Genomic DNA, 19457 nt, shown 5'->3' with positions numbered 1-19457 from the left:
CAACACACTTATTTATATAGGACAAAAGAGACTCCAAAATGCAGCCTCTTCCAGGCTTTAAAGACAAGAAAAGTTATTACAGACCATTAAGTTGACTCCAATCACTACAAGGATATGGAACAAAAAACAGTGGCTAAGGACCCAGAAAGAAAGGAGCCTAGCTAATAATCAAATGAGAATAAAGGATGATGGGCAATAATCAGAGCCATTTAACTTCCTTCTCAGACAGTTGACTGCTCTTATGGGTACATGATGATGTTGGTTTCATTTTTAGTAAGGCTCTGGAGACAACCTCAAGTGGCATGCCTGCACGTTACCTAAGGAACAATCCATTTATTAACGGCAGATATGTAACTGATTGGAAAAAAGAAACATCACAGCTATTAACTGTGTGCTGGCGAAGTGGAAGTGCGTAAGGGCAGATGCCCTGTGCAATCTAAGAATGAACACCTCATTTAACACGTTTTCAAGCTACACTAAGCTGAGAAGGTCAACAATGATGCTAGAGGACAGGAACATAAGTTTAAAAAAATTTATCTCCATAAACTGAGGAAGTGATCTGGAAAAAACAGCATGCAGCTCAACATAGAACATGGCTCTGTGACTGCTAGACAGGACACAGGTCAACCAGGAAGGCAAGGTCAGCATTACCACTAAAATATGCCCTTCTGCAATTCTCAGATAGATGGGGTTGAGCTAGAAGTTCTAAGGTCTAGATCTCCCCAGCACAAAACCTTCCCTTCCCTTCCACCTGCCCCCAACACTCCTTCCTGAAGCTACATGGGTTTCAGAGCCACATATCTGTTGGTTCTAGCACCAAACCTGGAGTCACCCTCCTCACCTTCCGAAAGAGCCGCTGGCTGCCCCCACCTGCTGACGTCGGGTAGTAAATATACACATTATGGTCTTCAGCACTGACTGGCTTCTCTACAAATGGCTTTGGGAAAACAGCTCCATTTACCTCGACGTGGTCCTCTCCCTCCACCAAGTTGCACTCTGGAGACAAAGCACAGCAGCAGCACTTCAGGAAAGGGTGCAACAGCCCCAGTGCAGAGCTGAAGCCCTTCAGTCCTGGCCCGACAGACAGTTCTGCTGTTGGGAACTTTGTTCACAAAAAACAACAGACTTGTGAATCAGGACTCTCCAAACTGATCGTCAGTACCTGCTTCTTGCAGAGTATCTGAAACAGTGCAGTACGCGACAATGGCTTTTGGCAGAGCCTGGACACTCACCTTCTGGTCTATCAGGATCTCGATTGAGCACAGCATAGCGGGGCAAGTCTATTCCCTCTTCTTGAAGGATCCGATACACTTCACGCCTGTAGAGGACAGAAACGGTATCACAAGAGTCTAGAATGTCCTCAGTAAGTGCCAAGGCTTCACTCCCACAGATGAAGAACAAAGTCAAATGAACACAAAAAATCCCCAAGACCGAGAAAGGTCCCCTTCCTCCCCATCTCACTCATTTGCTTGTGGCCAGGAAGACGAAGTTTGCACAGCACACTGAGGAGAAGAGTCACACAAAGGAAGAGGGAAAGTGCTTTAATGGATCACACACACCTACCTGTCCTGGATGTAATACTGCATGTCAAGGTCATTAATCAAAAACGGCTTGCACAGCTTGGCATAAGCAACTGCTTTATCCAGGGGGAATCCTGAAAGACAAAGGCAGGGAGTGGAAAATGAGTGGAAGGTCCCTTGCTCAGATCTCAAGTATGCTAAAGCCTGCCACAGACTTTTTACCTTTGGAGTGGAAGGATATGAGGCAGTCACAAGAGGGCCAGTTCTCCACCGGTTCATTCAGGATAACATCTTCCCCCATGATCACCACTGTGATATACTCAAACTTGCACAGACGCTCCAGAATCTGTGTCATGGGCTTTGACTTGGACTTTTTGGTCATGGCACAGATTCCAACCACAATCTGCCGTTCAGGTGGCTAAAGGAAGACAGAGGTCACTTTAGTACTAAGGGACTAAACTTTTCATACTAAGTACTAAATTCAATAAATTGAATTTAAACTATAACAATGTAGAAATGCAGAACAAACATAGAACGCGTGACATCCTTGTCTCTAAATTGGAGAGACATCAATTTGATGGATGGACCACTCGGTGGATAAGGAACTGCCTGGATGGCCGCACATAAAGAGTTGTGGTCAATGGCTCAATGTCCGGCTGGAAACCAATAACGAGTGGTGTCCCTCAGGGATCGGTGTTGGGACCGGTCTTGTTCAACATCTTCATCGCTGACATGGACGGTGGGATTGAGTGCGCCCTCAGCGAGTTTGCCGATGACACCGAGCTGTGTGGTTCGGTTGATACCCTGGAGGGAAGGAATGCCATCCAGAGGGACCTCGACACGCCTGTGAGGTGGGCTGATGCCAACCTCATGGAGTTTAACCATGCCAAGTGCAAGGTCCTACACCTGGGTCAGAGCAATCCCAGGCACAGCTACAGGTTGGGCAGAGAAGAGATTCAGAGCAGCCCTGCAGAGAAGGACTTGAGGGTGTTGGCTGATGAGAAAATGAACATGAGCCGGCTTCAGTGTGCGCTCGCAGCCAGAAAGCAACCGTATCCTGGGCTGCATCAAAAGGAGTGTGACCAGCAGGTCAAAGGAGGTGATCCTGCCCCTCTACTCTGCTCTCCTGACACCTCACTTGGAGAACTATGTGCAGTTCTGGTGTCCTCAACATAAAAAGACCATGGAACTGTTGGAACAAGTCCAGAGAAGGGCCACGAGGATGATCAGGGACTGGAGCACCTCCTGTATGAAGACAGGCTGAGAAAGTTGGGGCTGCTCAGCCTGGAGAAGAGAAGGCTGCATGGAGACCTCAGAGCAGCCTTCCAGTATCTGAAGGGGGCCTATAGGGATGCTGGGGCTGGGCTGTTCATTAGGGGCTGTAGTGACAGAACAAGGGGTAACGGGTTAAAACTTAAAACAGGAAAAGTTTAGACTGGATATAAGGAGGAAGTTCTTTACTGTAAGGGTGGTGAGATATTGGAATGGGTTGTCCAGGGAAGTTGTGAATGCTCCATCCCTGGCTTTGTTCAAGGCCAGGTTAGACAGAGCCTTGGGTGACATGGTTTAGTGTGAGGTGTCTCTGCCCATTGCAGAAGGGTTGGAACTAGATGATCTTAAGGACCTTTCCAACCCAAACTATTCTATGATTCTATGACTGCGGGTTACCCATCACAAAACCATGGCTTCAAACCATAAGCTGAGACACTGGAAGTTAATGCACTGACCTGCAAAGTCAAGACTCCACAGCAAAAACATCTGGGAAATGAAAGGGTTTCCATTCCTTCACCACACCTGATAAATAGCTCCGCTCAGTATGAAGGTACACAACACTGCATGGGTTTGAACAACCCACTTGCAACGGAGACTCTGGGTACAAAGGCAATGGAGATGATGCTGCACTGGTGTATGGTCCCAGTTAATTCATACAGACAGCAGCAACATTCCTGCTGCATGTAGGCCTCATACAGAACACCAAATGTTATATTTAACATGATGCTAAATAGGGGCCAAAAGCAGTCAAAAGATGGAGATCATTCTCCTTTCTGCATCCTGTTCCTAGAGATTACAGAAAAGAATGAACGTTTCCTTTCTGCAGACACAGCTCTGCCCTTTTCACAATTCCCAGAATTTGTCTCAGAAATTTCCCTGGTGAAACAGGAAGGTTTATGGGAGCACCAAGGTTACGTTGCTAGGACAAAGAAATCTGCTGTTGCACCTGAAAAAGACCTGCAAGCAAAAAGGCTGGGATTGCTGCAGCATGAGGAGTGAGCACGGCAGCACAGCGATACCACACAGCCTGTGCCACGTCCCCGGGAGTCCCAACTGCCCGCAGCCTCAGCAGCGACCACACAAACCCTGGCTGAGACCCAGGAATCGTACGCAGACGCTCCAGCACAGAATGCCGGCACCTCCTTACCGACTCCTCCTCTTCCTCATCTTCAAAGAAATCTGTTTCGTCTGTCTTCATGTTTGGTCCCAGAAAGTCCGTCTCATCATCCCTGGAACCGACAACAAACCTGGGAGTGGAGTTCTCTCCCTCACTGGAGGTCGTCAGGGACGACATTGCAGCTCCGGTGGCCGACCATTCCGCTCTGGAATCCCAGCATGCAGAAAGGAAGAGAGAAGGTCAGAGGCAGGGTGAGCCAGGGCCAGCCGTGCTACTGGAAGCGGTGATGGTGGGGAGGGCAGGGACTCATCTGGCTTGAGTCAGCCCAGGGATGTGTAGCCCAGCACAAAGGGGAGGAGCAGGAAGAGACCCTCAGGGTGGGAGGGGATCAGCATTCAGGATCGTTTTAGATGGGCAGCTCCACTGTGCAGTTAACCCCTTTACACTGACTGGGAAAGGGACAGTGTCACCACCAGCGCTGAAATCATGTGAGACTTACAATTATGCATGCTCCAAGCCACTGTCTAAATCATGGAAGGGGACAGTGGACACTCTCACAGGCTCGTACACCCAAAGACATCAACTAGGACTCCACAAGTTAGGACAAGGCTTAGGGCGGTGACGGTGACTTCCCAATTGCCAACTTTCATCCTTTCAGCTCAAGAAGACCTACAGTAACAGAAAGATCCGTTTGAGAGGAGCATGAGTCTGCGGGGAGGAGGGAAAGAGGACACAAGAGGAAGCATCAGCAACAGTCTGGGCTGCAGGTCAGGGCTCCTGAGTTTGCAAGCTGGCTCCAATTTACTCTATGACCACAGAAGCTGATTATCGGGGTACAAGCTCTGCTTTATAAACACCAGTGTCTTGCACTGATCTTGCACTGTGTCCTTGCACCGTCACCTACAGCAGCAGCACTGCCTGCCACCACAGCAGCCGGGTTTGAATACACCATACGCATGCCCTGCACACACCAAGGACACAGCTGCTCACCTCTGACCATAGCTGCACACACATAATGTCACACTGTTCCCCTTTACTGTGTTTTCCCCAGCTGGAAAGTGGCCAAAAGCATTCCTCCCATGCAAGTGCAACCTTGAGAAGAGGGCATTGTGAACACCTCATGTTATTATGTACTTCCAAAAAATGGGCATGAGACACTATCACTGCTTCTCATGCTCTCACATGCCTTCCAGCACCCCCCAGATGCCTTCCAGCACCCCCCAGACCAAGTCCCTGAGTTTCCTCCCCTGTTGAGCATGGTTCCCTTTGCTGCCAGCACACCGCAGGAGGCTGCACTGCCATGTACAGTTGTGAGCTCCCAGGGCTCTGGCAGCTCCTCTCCCCCGAGCAGAGCCACCGCCTGCCAGCGGCACGGGTTTGTGGTAGGCAAGAATCCCCTCGCCAGGAACACGGGTGGGATGTGGGCAGGAGAAACACACAGAGCAATCCAGCTGCTTGTGAAATCACCTTGTAAATAAGGGACAGAAGCAAGCATGCCTGCACACAGAAAGGCTGTGCACGCTCCCCAAACAGGCAAATGCGACAGGTAAGCACTCGGAGAAAGAGCTGGAGCAGAAGCACCCCCAAAGTCCCACAGGCGCACTGCCAGGCGCTGGTTATCACACTGCATCTACTGGAGGAGCTGACACCAACCCAACAGGAACCAGAGGCGACAGAGCGAGCCTGGACGTTGCACCCAGGCACGGCCGCCCAGGTCCGCCTGGCTCTAGCCCACACGGGTACCCAGTGCCACCTGCTCCTGCACAGGCCTCGGGCTCCAGCATGCAGAGAAAGCTGTAATTCACCACCAGTACTCTGCTGGCAGGAGCAGCAGCTCTGGCCTGCCAGGCCATACAGGCACCTGATGTGTGCGCCACACAGCTCTGCTTTCACATGAGGACACGAACAGGATGCCCGACATGCTCAGGAACCATTTCCACTCCTGTGCCCTGCTGACAGTGCAGAATGAGCCCTTAGCAGCTCAATGGCTGATGATTTAATGAAGAAAACCATGCAAGGAGAGGAGGAGGGTTGTTTTCTCCAATCCCATATGGTCCTCCTGGAAAAAAAAAAAGATCAAGCAGCAGGAAAACCTTTGCCCTGAGAAATTGTTGAGTTCTCTACATCCCTGCTCCTAGCCCAGAAAAAACCCCTCTGCCTTATCTGTAGCTATTTCTAGAGGCCATGACACACCACGCTTGAACCAGGCAAAAACCTGGAGTCTTGCTGAAGCCAAGAGCCACTGATTCATCAGGCGTGCCCCTGGTGTTAACAGTGAAAGCCTCATGAGCTTAGGTAGCCTCTGGTGTGAGGAAAGGTAGAGGGCATAATGAAAGCCTTTTAAAGTAGATCCCTTATCTGACTAGATTCATTGCCAGAGAGACCACAGGCTCTTGATGAAACAGAGTTTTTATCTACAGTCATAACTAAGGCAGGTAAAATTCAGATAGCCTGTTGCTGTTAAAGGGAAGCAGGCAAATGGAGCTCTATCCTGAGCTCCAAAGCTTTTGGCCATTACCAATGGCCAGTAACATGAGGTGCTGTCCCCACGCTTGATTCAGCTCTAGTGCTGGGTGCCAAGAGAGTCCAACAGAAACGGCAGCAGTGAGTTCCTGCAGGGTGCTCAGCCCACACCACCACCACCATTACCTCCTTTCTTCAAACCTAGAGCTATGAGAAGCAATGACAGTTCGTGATGCTGACAGCTCTGCATCATCCTCACTGCTTCCTGAGCTTACTGCTCCTAGAGGTCATACATCCAGTCCAGTGCCTACTTGCAGAGAGTGCTACAGGCCTTACCTTTCACTAATCACAGCAAGCAAATTAAGTGTTAATAATGCTGGCTGTGTAGTCCAAGAGAGACAAAAGCATTTACACAGCTCTCTCACACACACACAGAAAGGTAAAGATGGAATATTCAGGCTTGCTGATCCCATCGTAGCTACACAAGGAAGTACACACCAGTGGCTGCAGTTAAAGACATTCTTGTACTCCCTTCTCAGAAGGGCAGCTATGATCTCCTGCACAATCATACTGAAGGCTCCTATAACCACCTATAGCAGCCAGAAGCTGCTGACCCACAACTTGGAACTGAGACACAGACCTTGCCTCTCTGTGTCCTGGGACTAATGCAGCTCCCTAGACCACCCTGTATTAGTGATAACAAGCTAAGTTTAGTGACCTGTTTTCTGGTTCCCCACCAGTTCATTCTGGCACTGTCCAGATGAGGATGTTCACGGAGCAGGGAGACTTGTTCTCTGTGCCCCACTTCTGAGGTACCAGAAATGTCACAGAGAAGGCAACATGACCAGGTCTCATATGAACTCTGTACTCAGCGTGGCACTGCCCACTAAAAAGAGTGGGCTTGGGCAGTGCCTTTTGTTTCATTTGTTTTTTAAACGCCTGATTTCAAGGTGCAGTCCCCACAGAGGGGGCTGGAGGACGAGGACTGCAGTAGCTGAATGAGGTTCACCACCTGGCTGGCAGCCACCGGCGGGACAAGAGACAGCTCCAGGAGCAGAGGCCCCCCAGGGAGCAGCAGGAGGGAGGCCCCAGGAGTACAGGTACCACCTGCAGATAACAACCAACCTGAAAAGCTGGTGAGTGAAGCACCTTTGCCCAAAGTGACTCTTACTGCCACAAGGGCTGTTTGTACTAAGGGCAATTACATACTTACTTACAAAAGGTGAAAGCTGTACTCTTATCATAGACACTTAATTGCTTCAGAAGAAAAAGAACACCTATTCCAGAGTTAATAATTAAAAGCTCTTTGGAGGTGCTGTGTGAAAGCAAGCTCCCTCTGTTCTGTTAACAGAGGTTCAGCATGTTCACAACCAGGAAGCTGAAGTCCAGCTTCTAAACATGAGCTCTGCCCATTCGAGCAGCACTTCTGGGAACTCCCAGTCCGTGGCCATCTCCAGGGCCAGCCCGCGATGGTGGAAGCATTGTGGCTGCCTGGCCAGGAGCTGCTCTGCTACACAATACCCTGCAAGCAAAGAGCAGCCTCCTGCCTTATCGGTTCTGCGCCGGAGCGAGCGCTGCGCTGCTCACAGCACCTGCGGCGCTTCTTGTCTTATGAGATCGTTTCTAATGAGGTTTTTTAATGAGATCGTTAGGTGTGAAACTTCACAGCATCACAAGGTACCTGACACATAACGAAGGCTCATCCGCCCCTGCCTCCCGGCCCTTCCCTCGCACCGAGTGCGATGCAGACACAGCCCCGACCGGCCCGCTCGGGGAGAGGGAGGCCGAGGCAGCGGCTGCTCCCCCAGGGCCGCTCCCTCAGCCGGGCGGCACTGACACGGTCACGGTCACGGTAACGCCAACCCGGAGGCCGCCCGTTCCCCGCGACACCGCCCGGAAGGCGCGGCCGGGCCCGCTCAGCCACCGCCCCGCCCGCCGCCCCACGGGCCCTCCCGGGCAGAGACGGCGGACGCTGGGCCCGACAGCCGCGGCCGGGCCCGGCCGGGCCGACAGACTGGGGCTGCGGGAGACAGGGCTGCCACTTACCCTGCACCCCCCGACAGTCACCGACGAGCCGGCCCCAGCAGCGCTGCGCCCGGACCCCCACCCCCGTTTCCCTCCCCGGGCCCGGCGCCCCGAGGACGCCCCAGCACCCCGCAGGGGGCGCGACGCCGGGCGCCGCCATTTCCCTCCGCTCACCTGCGGCCTCCAAGCGCACCCTGCGCCGCCGGCGCTGCCGCCGGCCAATCAGGACCTGCTGACGGCCGAATCCAGCCAATGGGCGGGCAGGAGGGCGTGGCCGGACGGCCGCCGACCGGGCGTGGCGTGGCGGCCCCTGGCGGCGGCGGCGAGCGCTGCGCGGCCGGGCGTGACGCGCGCACGTGGGGCGCGGGCCCAGCGCCGGGTCCCTCGTTACCACGGCAACCGCGGCGCGCGCGCCGCCCCCGCTGCCGTTCCCGTACCGCGGGTCCGCAGCGCTCCCTGCCCCGCAGCTCTGAACCCTCCGGTGGGGCCCGAGGAAGGGGCGCCCGGCACCGGGCAGCGGCACAGAGCGCGGTGGGGCGGGGGTGCCGGTGACCGCCGCCCGCGCCAGACCGGGCCTCCAGGAACCGTCCGCCGGCCCCGCGACACATCCCGGGCTGCATCCCACGCGTGGCTCCAGGCCGGCAGGGACCCGCGTCCGGCTTCAAGTGCGCGGACTTTCCTTGGCCTCCCCTCCGCCGCCGCCGGCCGCTCTGTGCCGCGCCGAGCCCGACCCGGGGCGCGCGGGTGTCCGGGGCTCGGTGCGCAGCCGCCCCCCGGCGCTGTCCGTCTCGCGGTGCTGAAGGCGGCGGCGGCCCCGGGGCGGGGCGGGGCCCGCAGCAAGCAGGTGGCAGCGCCTCGCGCCCCCCCGTGCCCGGCCGCTCTCCGCCTCCGCGCACCCTCCCGCTGCCGCCGTTCCTATTCCAGCTCCCGTTCCCATTCCCATCACGTCCTGCTCCCTGCCGCGCCGCTCCGCGATGGCCGGCACCTTCGCTCGCGCGCTGTCCGCCCGCCGCTCCGCCGGCCTCCTGGCAATGGTGGGCGCCGGCTCCCTCGCCGCCGGCTTCCTGCTCGCCCGGGACCCGGTCAGCGCCGGACACCGGCAGCGGCGGCGTTACCCGCCCAGGTACTTGCGGGAGGGCGGCGGGCAGGGGCCGGTCCCTGCGGTACCAACGCCGGGGAGGGCGCGGGGCTGTCCCGGAGAGGGGGGGGTCCCGGGTGCGGCGGGGCGGGGGCTCTGCTCGTCCGCGGGGTGGGGGTGACCGGGACGTCCCTGATCCCCGGCCGGCGGCTGCGGGGCTCTGCCGTGTTGGACGGAGCCGCCCAAGGGCACCGGCGCCGTCGCGGCGGGGCCTCCGCGCCCTCCCCGAAGGCTGGGCCGCCCCAACCGCCGCGCGGCCACCGGGACCCGCACGGGACCCGCCCTGACACGGGGCCGCGGCCCCCCCCCCGGCGCATCCCCCTGCCCACGGCCCGGCTCCCCAGCACCGTCCCAGCGCTGCCGGCAGCACCGGGACAAGCCGCTGCCCCGCAGCATGCGGCGGGAGGGAGAGGGGGAGGACAAGGGCTTGCCAGTGGGGCTGGGGGCAGGGGGACTCTGTGGGCTGCGGGGGCATGGGAGGACAAAGCCCAGGCTTGGCGCGGTTGTGGCAGGAGCCAGGGGACACTTGCCAGCGTCCTGGTGGGAACTGGATGAAGCAGAAGGACTCATTCTCTCCTCCCGGCCAAGCACCCGGGAGCTCCGCCTGCAGGAGCCGGTGTCAGGACAGAGCTGGAGGCTCCTGGGCAGCCCCCGGGTGCTGGCGGCAGCTCCTGGCCTGGCCTCATCTGGCTGTAGCAGCCTTCCAAGCACCATCCTTAGGGACAGGGACTTCTCTATTCAACAGAAAGGCTTCCTGGCAGGTCCTCACTCCTCCTTCTCGGGCAGTTTGTAAAGGGAGAAGTGGAGGTGCCCGCAAGGCCTGAGCGGGCAGCCCCTGGCCTGCAGGCAGATTTTGGATACAGATGAGCCCTGGGACGTGTGATCAGGATCTGTGGGATGTGCGCATGGAGCCAAGCTGGGCCAGGCGGGTGCCTGCAGGGCCACGGCCCGGCTTAAGCATGCTTTTGGGGGTAATGCTGGCTCTCCAAGAGCCCTCGCCCTATTTACACAACCTGTGCCTGATCTCTTAAGCCAGATAAGTGTCACAGCTGCAGAGCGGAGCCAAGGTTCAAGCAGCAGCACAGAAGGCCTTGTGTCACTCCCCCAAGAGTGTTTGAACCACTCTTGCCAAGGGCTGCCCAGGGACCCTGGCTGGGCCACCAGCACACGGGGTGCTTTGGGGCTGGAGGCTGGAGAGGTGCTGGAAGGTCCTGCTCGCTGCCCAGCCCCAAAGAGCATGGGGGGCTGTGGCACAGGATGGGGCTGAAGGCAGGAGCTGCCTGCACCTCACAGGCACTGGGCAGGGGAGGAACAGGGTCAGAATGGGAGAGGGACATGATGGTCACCAGCTGGTTCTTCCTCCGTGCCCCGGCACCGGCTGCTCAGTCTGGCACAGCTCAGTCAGGTCAGGAAAGCAAGGAGTGGGATTTCCTCCTCACCCTGGTGCCGGTGGAGGCGGTGCACAGGGAAGAAGCAGAGTGGGGAAGGAGGCAGCACGTTACTGCTCCAAACACATACAGCCGCTGCGATCCCTGCACCAAACACTGTGCAGTCGGAGAGCGGTGAAGCGCTGCATTGCAGGCACAGAGCCATGCTTGTGCAGAAGCTGTGTGCTGAGAGCAGTGCTGAGGCTCAGAAAGGAGGGGACAGAAATGGAACCAATTGGAAGAGTGACGAAGGTTGGATGTTACTGTTTATCCGCCTCCAAAGAGGTGAATAAACAGCAGGGAAGGGGGGGGCTCAGGTGAGTCTGGAGGAGGGGGTGAAATCAAGGTAGGGAACATGTCTGAGAAGCTCTAAAATGAGCTTCCTGGGAGGGTCTGTTCAACTGGGCATGGTTTTGTAATGGTGCTGACAATGGAAAAGAGCTTGAACAGAGCCCCAGGACCAATCCACAGCATCCACTCCGCAGGGTCCAGACACCCACAGTGATTGTGCTCCTCTGCTCCTTAAGTTAAATAACAGGAGGCATTGGCAACAGCCTTGAGGGATCTGAGCAGCACTGCTTGTCATTGCACTGCTTGTCACTACACTGCGGTGCCAGTGGCCACCCTGGGAGGCTCGGGCGCTCCCCCAGGGAGAGATGTAGGCACGGAGATGCCAGCTGCAGTGCCACACGGCGCCTCGTTTGGACGGCAACGCCAGCGTTCCTGTCAGTGTCTCCACACAAAGCCCAAGCCCTGTCCTCCTGCAGAACACAGCGTGGGCTGCACTGCCTGCAGCAGCCTGAGCACCACGCACCCCGCACACCCCACACAGACCCCATGCACCCCCCCACACACACACAACCCACGCACCCCGCACACCCCACACAGACCCCGTGCACCCCACACCCCCACACACACACCCCATGCACCTCGCACACCCCACACAGACCCCATGCACCCCCCCCCACACACACACCCCACGCACCCCGCACACCCCACACAGACCCCATGCACCCCCCACCCCACACACACCCCATGCACCTCGCACACCCCACACAGACCCCGTGCACCCCACACCCCCACACACACACCCCACGCACCTCGCACACCCCACACAGACCCCGTGCACCCCACAGCCCCACACACACCCCATGCACCTCGCACACCCCACACAGACCCTATGCACCCCACAGCCACACACACACACCCCATGCACCTCGCACACCCCACACAGACCCCATGCACCCCCCACCCCACACACACCCCATGCACCTCGCACACCCCACACAGACCCCGTGCACCCCACACCCCCCCACACACACCCCATGCACCTCGCACACCCCACACAGACCCCATGCACCTCACACACCCCACACAGACCCTATGCACCCCACAGCCCCACACACACACCCCATGCACCTCTCACACCCCGCACCATCAGCGTGAGCCCCCACAGAGCTGGTGACGCCAGGGAGGGCACTGGGGGTTATGGATCATGGTGCAGAGCCACGGGGAGATGCAGGGGCCTCCACTCCCGGGAGGCTGCTCCTGCGGCAAGCACTTCCTGCTGCAAGGACAGGGAGCGCAGTGGCTCCTGGCATTGCCCTGTTCAGCCTGACGCCCTCCAGCTCTAGGAAGGCTGAAGAGAAACTCCCCAGATTTGCCGGCTGTGATTCAGGGCTGTTCAGGGGAACGTGCGTCCGGAGCAGGAGCAGAATGAGCACTGCAGCAGGCACAGACCCTGCGGGCAGGGATGGAGTCTCAGGGTTTTGGACTTCGATACCTCGGTGACGGTTGGGACTGCCCGTAGCAGACAGCATGTATAAACCTGCTGCAGTCTCCTGCTTACTGGGAGTGAGCTTGCTCCCCTTAGCAACCTTTGCTGGCTTTCTGGACATAGTCTGCTGCCACCAGGGTGGAAAGTGCAGCAGGCTGTGCTCCTGGCAGCACTGGCTGTGCTGCAGGCAGGGGAGGAACTTGTCCAAGTGTCCCATTCTGATCAGCAAATGCTTTTTATGAGAGTGTGTCTCCCCAGGGAGACGCGGGTCTGCAGCCAGCCGGCAGCAGGGGCAGGAGCAGGGGGGAGGCTGGGCAGGCTGTGTCCGCTCTCAGACGAGTCAGCTTCTGAACTGGAGCATCTCTACATGGCACAGATGTGGGTGGGCTGGGGGAGCAGCCCTTGGCCTGTGCTGCTTGGGAAGAGTTCCAGCCTGGAGGAAATGCCTCCTTGCACTGGTCCAGGCTGGAGCTGCCAGTGCTTTCCTACGCAGGGCAGACCCAAGCCCTACCTCCCTTTCTTTCTGCAAAGCGCAGGAAGCCACAAGCAGCAAAGAGCCGTAGGCGAGGGGCCAACGCACATTCCTAGTCCTGCAGATGCAGCGGGGAGGCGTCAGCGCTCGGCTCCGCAGCACCAGGACCCGGAGCAGGACCTGAGCGCCGCGCAGTGCCCGGACTTGCTGCTGTGATGGCAGCCGGCTGCTGCTCCCACCGGCCCGGCCCCACACCCGCCCGTCACCTCCTCTTGCATAGGGATGACCCCTGCCCAAGTTGCGCTTCCCCCAGGGCAGTGCCCCTCCAGACACAGGCCATCAGCCAGGACTCCGTGGCTGACATGGGCCGGTCCTGGCCCACTATGGCAACAGAGGCACCACCTCCAGCAGGAGGGATTTGGCCAAGGAGAGCACTGTCGGGTCCTGCCCTGCCAGCCCCACATGAACGCAGAACGAGCTCAAAGCCCAGCTAAAGTGGGAATGAGGTCAGGGGATGGCCTCCCGCTAAGCTGATTAGAGAAAAGCATACCCCTAATACAATAAACTGCACCGGAGCAAGCGCGGCTCCCACCGGCTGCAGATCGGGGTCAGCCAATCTCCTGCCCCACAGCATCCAGGCTGTGGGGAATGGGGCCCCGGGCCTGGCCAGCTGTTGAGCACACAGGGCCCCACGTGCTTCTGCCACCCGCGCCCAGTGCACACCCAGCCCACTGCCCACAGCCCCAGTGCTGGGCAGCACCATGGAGGAGAAGGGGAGTGAGACCCCCAGCAGCTCTGCACTGCCTCCTGCTAGCCCGGGCTGGAGCTGGGGCTGGGGCTGGCGTGACCGCCGCTTGGCCAGCAAGAGCATTCCCAGTGCCAGGCCCTGGTACATGGCTGATAAGGAGCCGCACCCAAACAACCAGCCCAGATTGTTCATGGACTCTTGTCCTTGCGGCATTGTCAGCCCTCAGCTCAGGCTGCTCTCTGCCCTTGCTGCGCAGTGCCCCTAACTGCTCTTCCTTGGCCTTTGCCGGTGGGCACAAGCAGAGAAGCTCAGCCTCCCTGCCCAGAGCTCCCCACTCTTGCCCCAGAGGACTCATCAGTCTCTCCTCCTGCAGTGCTGAGTACCCCGACCTGAGGAAGCACAATAACTGCATGGCCAGCAACCTGACGCCAGCCATCTACAGCAGGCTCTGTGACAAAGCAACCTCAAATGGCTGGACCTTGGACCAGTGCATCCAGACGGGCGTTGACAACCCTGGCCACCCCTTCATCAAGACCGTGGGCATAGTAGCTGGCGATGAAGAAAGCTATGAGGTGAGTGGCAACCCTGCCTGCAGCAGCCTGGTACCTGTGGTACATCCGGCAGCCTGGATATCAGTGCCCATCTCCTGCTGCCCAGCCCGGGCAGCTGCAGAGGCCTCTTGGCCAGCCCCAGTGTGTCCCTGCAGGACAGGGGGCTCCTTCAGAGCAGCTGCCCTGGAGCCCTGCATCCTCCTCCGCCTCCTTGCTGGGGCAGCAGCGGCCCCATGGATTGCTATTGTATCGGATGGCAAGACCCACCATGGCCCCAGCCACCCCCTGTATCTCCCCTGCTGCCACGTCCCCCGTGCCGGCAGCAGGGCCATGTCCGTGGGGCGCAGGGTCCACACGGTGCCCATCGTCCTGCTCGCTTCCAGGTGTTTGCTGACATATTCGACCCCGTGATCCAGGAGCGGCACAATGGCTTCAACCCCCGCACCATGAAGCACTTCACAGACCTGGACGCCACAAAGGTGAAGGAGCTGGGCAGTGGCGCTGTGCACAGGGGTCCCTCCCTGGGCCTCGGGGACAGGGCCCCTGCCAGCACCGGTGTCCTCCTGTAAGCGCCCCATGGCTCCTGTCTGTTCCAGATCAAGTTTGGCCACTTCGATGAGCGCTATGTGCTCTCGTCCCGGGTCCGGACCGGGCGCAGCATCCGCGGGCTGAGCCTGCCGCCAGCCTGCACCCGTGCCGAGCGGCGGGAGGTGGAGAAGGTGACTGTGGAGGCACTGAATGGCCTCACCGGAGACCTGTCGGGCCGGTACTACCGCCTCAGCGAGATGACGGAGAAGGAGCAGCAGCAGCTCATTGACGTGAGCCAGTGCAGCTCCTGGACGGCCACCCCTTCCCTGGTGTTGCCCCTCTGGGAGGCTGTATCCTCCCTTCCCAGCCCCATTGCCCTATGGGACCAGGACCCCTTCCCAGTGAGGCTGTCCCTTGGTGGAGGGGGTGTTCACATTCTGCTCAGCCCTCCCATGCCAGGGAGGAAGGAGCTCACTGAACACAACCCCAGTGGCTCACAGCCCCTCCAGCTCTTGCCCCATGTCCCTGCCCATGCCCAGGGGAAGGTAGGCTTGTGGTACATGGCTGGTGCCCTACCAGGCCCTGGAACAGGGTGGGCTGTGCAGCAGCTGTCTTGTGCCTCCCTGGCCAGGAAGGCAGGGACTGCTGCCCACAGATGGGGACAGCAAGTGAGCTCTCCCTGCCTGGGACAGCTGCGGTGCAGTGGGACAGGGTGCCCTGGCACTGGCTGTGCGGCCCTGGCGAGCCCGCGCACTCTGCCTCCCTCCAGGACCACTTCCTCTTCGACAAACCAGTGTCCCCGCTCCTGACAGCAGCAGGAATGGCCCGGGACTGGCCCGACGCCCGAGGGATCTGGTGAGGATCTGCCCTGGCACCAGGCAGTCATCAGGGCAGAAAGGCTGGGGTGATGCTGCTGCTCCGTCAGGCTGCCCCAGCCCTGCCACCACGTTCCACACACCGGCCGCACCGCAGACCCAAGCACACACACCAGTGCTCACCCACGGCTCTGAGGCTGGCCTGGGAGCCCCTCGTGAGCTGCATTCAGCAGCCACCCACTCCATGCACAAACCACACCATGCTCCTGAAAGCGGAGCTTCGGAGCCAGCCCCTGCTGTCGGTGCTGCTCGCTCTCACCCTCCTGTAGCGCCTTGTGCTCTAGGCTGCCAAAACCCTGTAACTGCCTTCTGCTGTCCAGGCAATCCCCAGTGCTCCTTCTGTCCCCAGGCTTCTCCTGCCACGATGTCATCTTACTGCTCGCCCCAGCATCTATCTCTGCACAGCCATGCAGCATCCCACACACCATCGCTCACCTGAGGTGACAGCCAGCTCTCACTCTCACTGGCACAGCACACAGCACCTTTATAGCAGCCTCATGGAGAACAGCTCCACAGCACACGTTCCCCAGCTCCAGCCACCCCTTAATCCAACATCCCAATGTGCACCCCACACCTCAGAGCCCCCTCCTGCTGCCTGCATGGTGCAGGAGCCATGTTCCTGTCCCCAGTCTGGGCAGGGCTGCCACCATGCTGGCACCGAACTCTGCCTCCCAAGCAGCACTTGCCTGTACAGATGGCACTTGAGCCAGCACCAGTCCCCTGCAGTGATGCATGTGGATGAACACTAGCCTGTCCCCAGGAGCATCTCCTGGCTGGCTGCCTTGCTGCCTTGCTGTGCTGTGGCAATGTGCTCCCAGCCATGGGCACAGGAAGGACTGGGGGGCAGCACTGGCACCTTGGCCACGGGGGCAGAAGGGGCACAGGTGGGCCTGCCATGGGTGGCTGGGTGGGCATGGGGCCTCTGCAGGCAGGCCGCCAGCACAAACACTGCCCCATCCCTAGGCACAACAACGAGAAAACCTTCCTGATCTGGATCAACGAGGAGGACCACACACGCATCATCTCCATGGAGAAGGGTGGCAACATGAAACGTGTCTTTGAGCGGTTCTGTCGTGGCCTGAAGGAGGTGAGTGCCCAATGGCCCCACAGCACCTGGCCCTTGACAGGCAGCTCGGCTGGGGCTGAGCAGCGCTGCCATGCCTGGGGCTGAGCCGTGCCAAGTACTGGGCTCCCTGCACCCGGGACTGAGTGGCTGCTTGTGCCTCTATCCCAGGTGGAGCGGTTAATCCAGGAGCGTGGCTGGGAGTTCATGTGGAACGAGCGGCTGGGCTACATCCTGACCTGCCCCTCCAACCTGGGCACTGGACTGCGAGCGGGTGTCCACATCAAGCTGCCGCTGCTCAGCAAGGTATCACTATGGCCAGGTCCGTGGGGAGCCAGGCCAGGGCTGTGGGAGGTGCAGGACTGCCCAGGACCCTGGAGCTCGTTTCATGTTCCCCCAGGGGCCAGCCTGGGTCTGCTCACGGCAGGGCTCCCTGTGGGTGTTATGAGCAGGGTCCTTGAGTGGTAGGAGGGCTGCTCTGGGGAGCAGGCAGTGGCTGAGGGTCCCACTGAGCACTGACACTTTGGGCACCAGGACAGCCGCTTCCCTAAAATCCTGGAGAACCTCCGGCTGCAGAAGCGTGGGACGGGTGGTGTGGACACCGCAGCCACTGGCAGCATCTTTGACATCTCTAATCTGGACCGGCTGGGGAAGTCAGAGGTGAGTGTGAGGCAGAGCTGCTTCTAGGGAGGGAAGTTTGGGACGGCCCAATGAGCCCCAGCCGCTCAGGGGCCATGTGCCAGGGCTGGAACAGGGGTGCAGTGGTGGCACTGCCTGCCCTTGGCACCAGTGGGGCCAGCCGGAGCCCGGCTGCCGTGGCATCCTGAGACAGCCCCCAAGTCCCAGCGTGTGCTCCTGATGCAGGTGGAGCTGGTGCAGCTGGTGATAGACGGAGTGAACTACCTGATTGACTGTGAGCGGCGGCTGGAGAAGGGGCAGGACATCCGCATCCCAGCCCCATTGCCGCATGTCCGGCAGTGAGCTGGACCAAGGCAGCGCCAGCCCTGTGGGACCCACCTCCCCTCATCCTATAGCTTTTGTTACCTCTGTACCCAGCATGTTGCTGTATCCCGTTACCCACAACGCACCAGATCCCATAAACATGCGCTGCTTTAGCTGTGGCTTGGTCTCCTCTTCACCCCAGCACCCTGTGCCCTGCAGAAGGGCTTGCACGCAGTTCTGGGTTTCCTGCACTGCAGAGAGCTGCTGGGACAGACAAGGCCAGGAAGGAAGGGATGCTCTCGGGCCACGTGCTGCTGTGGGCAGGGAGCAGAGCTCATCACTTCTGCCCATTGCAGTATTCCTGGGATGCTCACAAAAAGCATTGGGACAGGCAGAGTAGGAGAGCCAAGGTGAAGGCAGATGGGGGCCCAGCTCTGCTCCTACCTGCAGGAGAGAAAGCACTGTCAGAGCTGAGCATGTCAGCCCCAGCACTGCATGGAGGAGCTCACATCTCTGCTGCTGCCGGTGCTCCAAGTGCAGTTCTGGGCAGGGGCAGCACCATCTGCCCCAGGGTAGCATAGGGCTGGGCTGGGGTCTCTGCAGGCAATGGAATGCAGGGTGCAGGTTGGGGCTGGCCCCACCACACGTGTAGCAGCCTGAGCCCACAGTGCTGCTGGCCAGGAGGGCCACGGACACAGCCATGAAGGGGATGAACCGTGACAGGCTGGCAAACAGCTGGGGGTGAGACAGGGTGATTTGCGGAGCAGCAGCACAGCCACAACTGCAGAACCTCCTCCCAGACATGAGTGAGGGCACCTGCAAAGCTGCGTGAGCCCCAGCTCTGTCAGAACACAGCCCCAAGCATCCAGCACAGGTCCAGTGCCACCCAGCAGTACCCTGGGTGAGCACCCCCGTGCATGGGCTCTGCAACCCTTCACACGTTGGACCTCTGAACTCCAGCAAGTGCCTGCCATGTGCAGGGTCTACACTCCCGTGTATGGGCCGTACCCCCACATGCTGTGCACCTCCATCACACAAACTCTGCAACCACCGCATGCAGGCTCTGCGCACTCTGCCCCGTCCCAGCCCCTCTGACCCCGGTGTTGCAGGATCAGGAAGTGCTGCATTGCTTCTGCCCCACCACCAAGACCAACCCCTGGAAGCTCCCCCCTTCACCTGCAGATAGTCCTGTGGGGCGGCCGCAGCTCAGTGCAGCCGGCAGCAGGGCCCCGTCACAGCCCTGTGCTTCGCAGCGTCCCACAGATGCACCAGGATCTCCAAGGCAGGAGCACCCTCGCTGTCTTGGAGGAGGTCCCAGAGCACAGCCTGCAGCGGAGAGCAGGACTGTGCTTCGTATCCCAGCCCAGAGCGCCTCGCCCAGTGCCTCACAGCGAGTCTGGGGCAGCTTCTCCACAAGGAAGCTGACCCAGGGGCAAGGGGAGGCTTTACCCCGAGTCCTGACACTCCAATCCAGGGCCGGCCATTAAGCAGAGCACGTGAACTGGTTCTGCTCCTACCACGCCTGCACCAGCAGCTTCC

At 59.1% G+C, this 19457-nt stretch overlaps 2 protein-coding genes across 11 annotated transcripts in view; one reads left to right on the top strand and one right to left on the bottom strand.

Annotated features, from left to right (window-relative positions):
* Positions 1-8678, bottom strand: part of PPIP5K1 (diphosphoinositol pentakisphosphate kinase 1) — a 44852-nt gene extending 36174 nt beyond the window's left edge. For 3 of the 10 annotated variants that reach the window (XM_057401338.1, XM_057401340.1, XM_057401342.1), the window contains exons 1-6: positions 4409-4589; positions 3940-4114; positions 1743-1938; positions 1564-1654; positions 1233-1318; positions 842-996 (exon numbers count right to left, since the gene is read on the bottom strand). In XM_057401338.1, the coding sequence (XP_057257321.1) occupies positions 842-996; positions 1233-1318; positions 1564-1654; positions 1743-1938; positions 3940-4086 (675 nt within the window). In that variant the 5' untranslated portion in view covers positions 4087-4114; positions 4409-4589. Of the gene's footprint in view, positions 1-841; positions 997-1232; positions 1319-1563; positions 1655-1742; positions 1939-3939; positions 4115-4408; positions 4592-8418; positions 8471-8571 lie in introns of those variants that run through there. The other 7 variants (XM_057401336.1, XM_057401339.1, XM_057401341.1 and 4 more) reach the window with 5 other exon arrangements.
* Positions 8679-9209: 531 nt separating this feature from the next.
* Positions 9210-18091, top strand: CKMT1A (creatine kinase, mitochondrial 1A). Its single transcript, XM_057401332.1, has 9 exons — positions 9210-9520; positions 14333-14531; positions 14894-14989; positions 15107-15328; positions 15808-15893; positions 16877-17000; positions 17148-17282; positions 17511-17636; positions 17841-18091. Exons 1-9 carry the CDS (start codon positions 9372-9374, stop codon positions 17955-17957), a joined length of 1254 nt encoding a protein of 417 aa, XP_057257315.1. The 5' UTR covers positions 9210-9371; the 3' UTR covers positions 17958-18091.
* Positions 18092-19457: the final 1366 nt, after the last annotated feature.

The sequence above is a fragment of the Pezoporus wallicus genome, unplaced genomic scaffold, assembly GCF_028554395.1.
Source record: "Pezoporus wallicus isolate ANWC-B61680 ecotype Strahan unplaced genomic scaffold, APGP_CSIRO_Pwel_v1 contig_12204, whole genome shotgun sequence".
NCBI classification, from domain to species: Eukaryota; Metazoa; Chordata; class Aves; order Psittaciformes; family Psittacidae; genus Pezoporus; species Pezoporus wallicus.
Note: the sequence above shows the minus strand (reverse complement) of the source record. Positions and strands in the feature narration are given on the sequence as shown.

What these genes read in the sequence shown, in the direction of transcription:
- CKMT1A (XM_057401332.1), top strand. Translation starts at nt 9,372, where the DNA reads ATGGCCGGCACCTTCGCTCGCGCGCTGTCCGCCCGCCGCTCCGCCGGC. An exon ending in CGGCGGCGTTACCCGCCCAG is followed by an intron (nt 9,521 to 14,332) that starts GTACTTGCGGGA and finishes CTCCTCCTGCAG; the next exon opens with TGCTGAGTACCCCGACCTGA. An exon ending in GCGATGAAGAAAGCTATGAG is followed by an intron (nt 14,532 to 14,893) that starts GTGAGTGGCAAC and finishes GCTCGCTTCCAG; the next exon opens with GTGTTTGCTGACATATTCGA.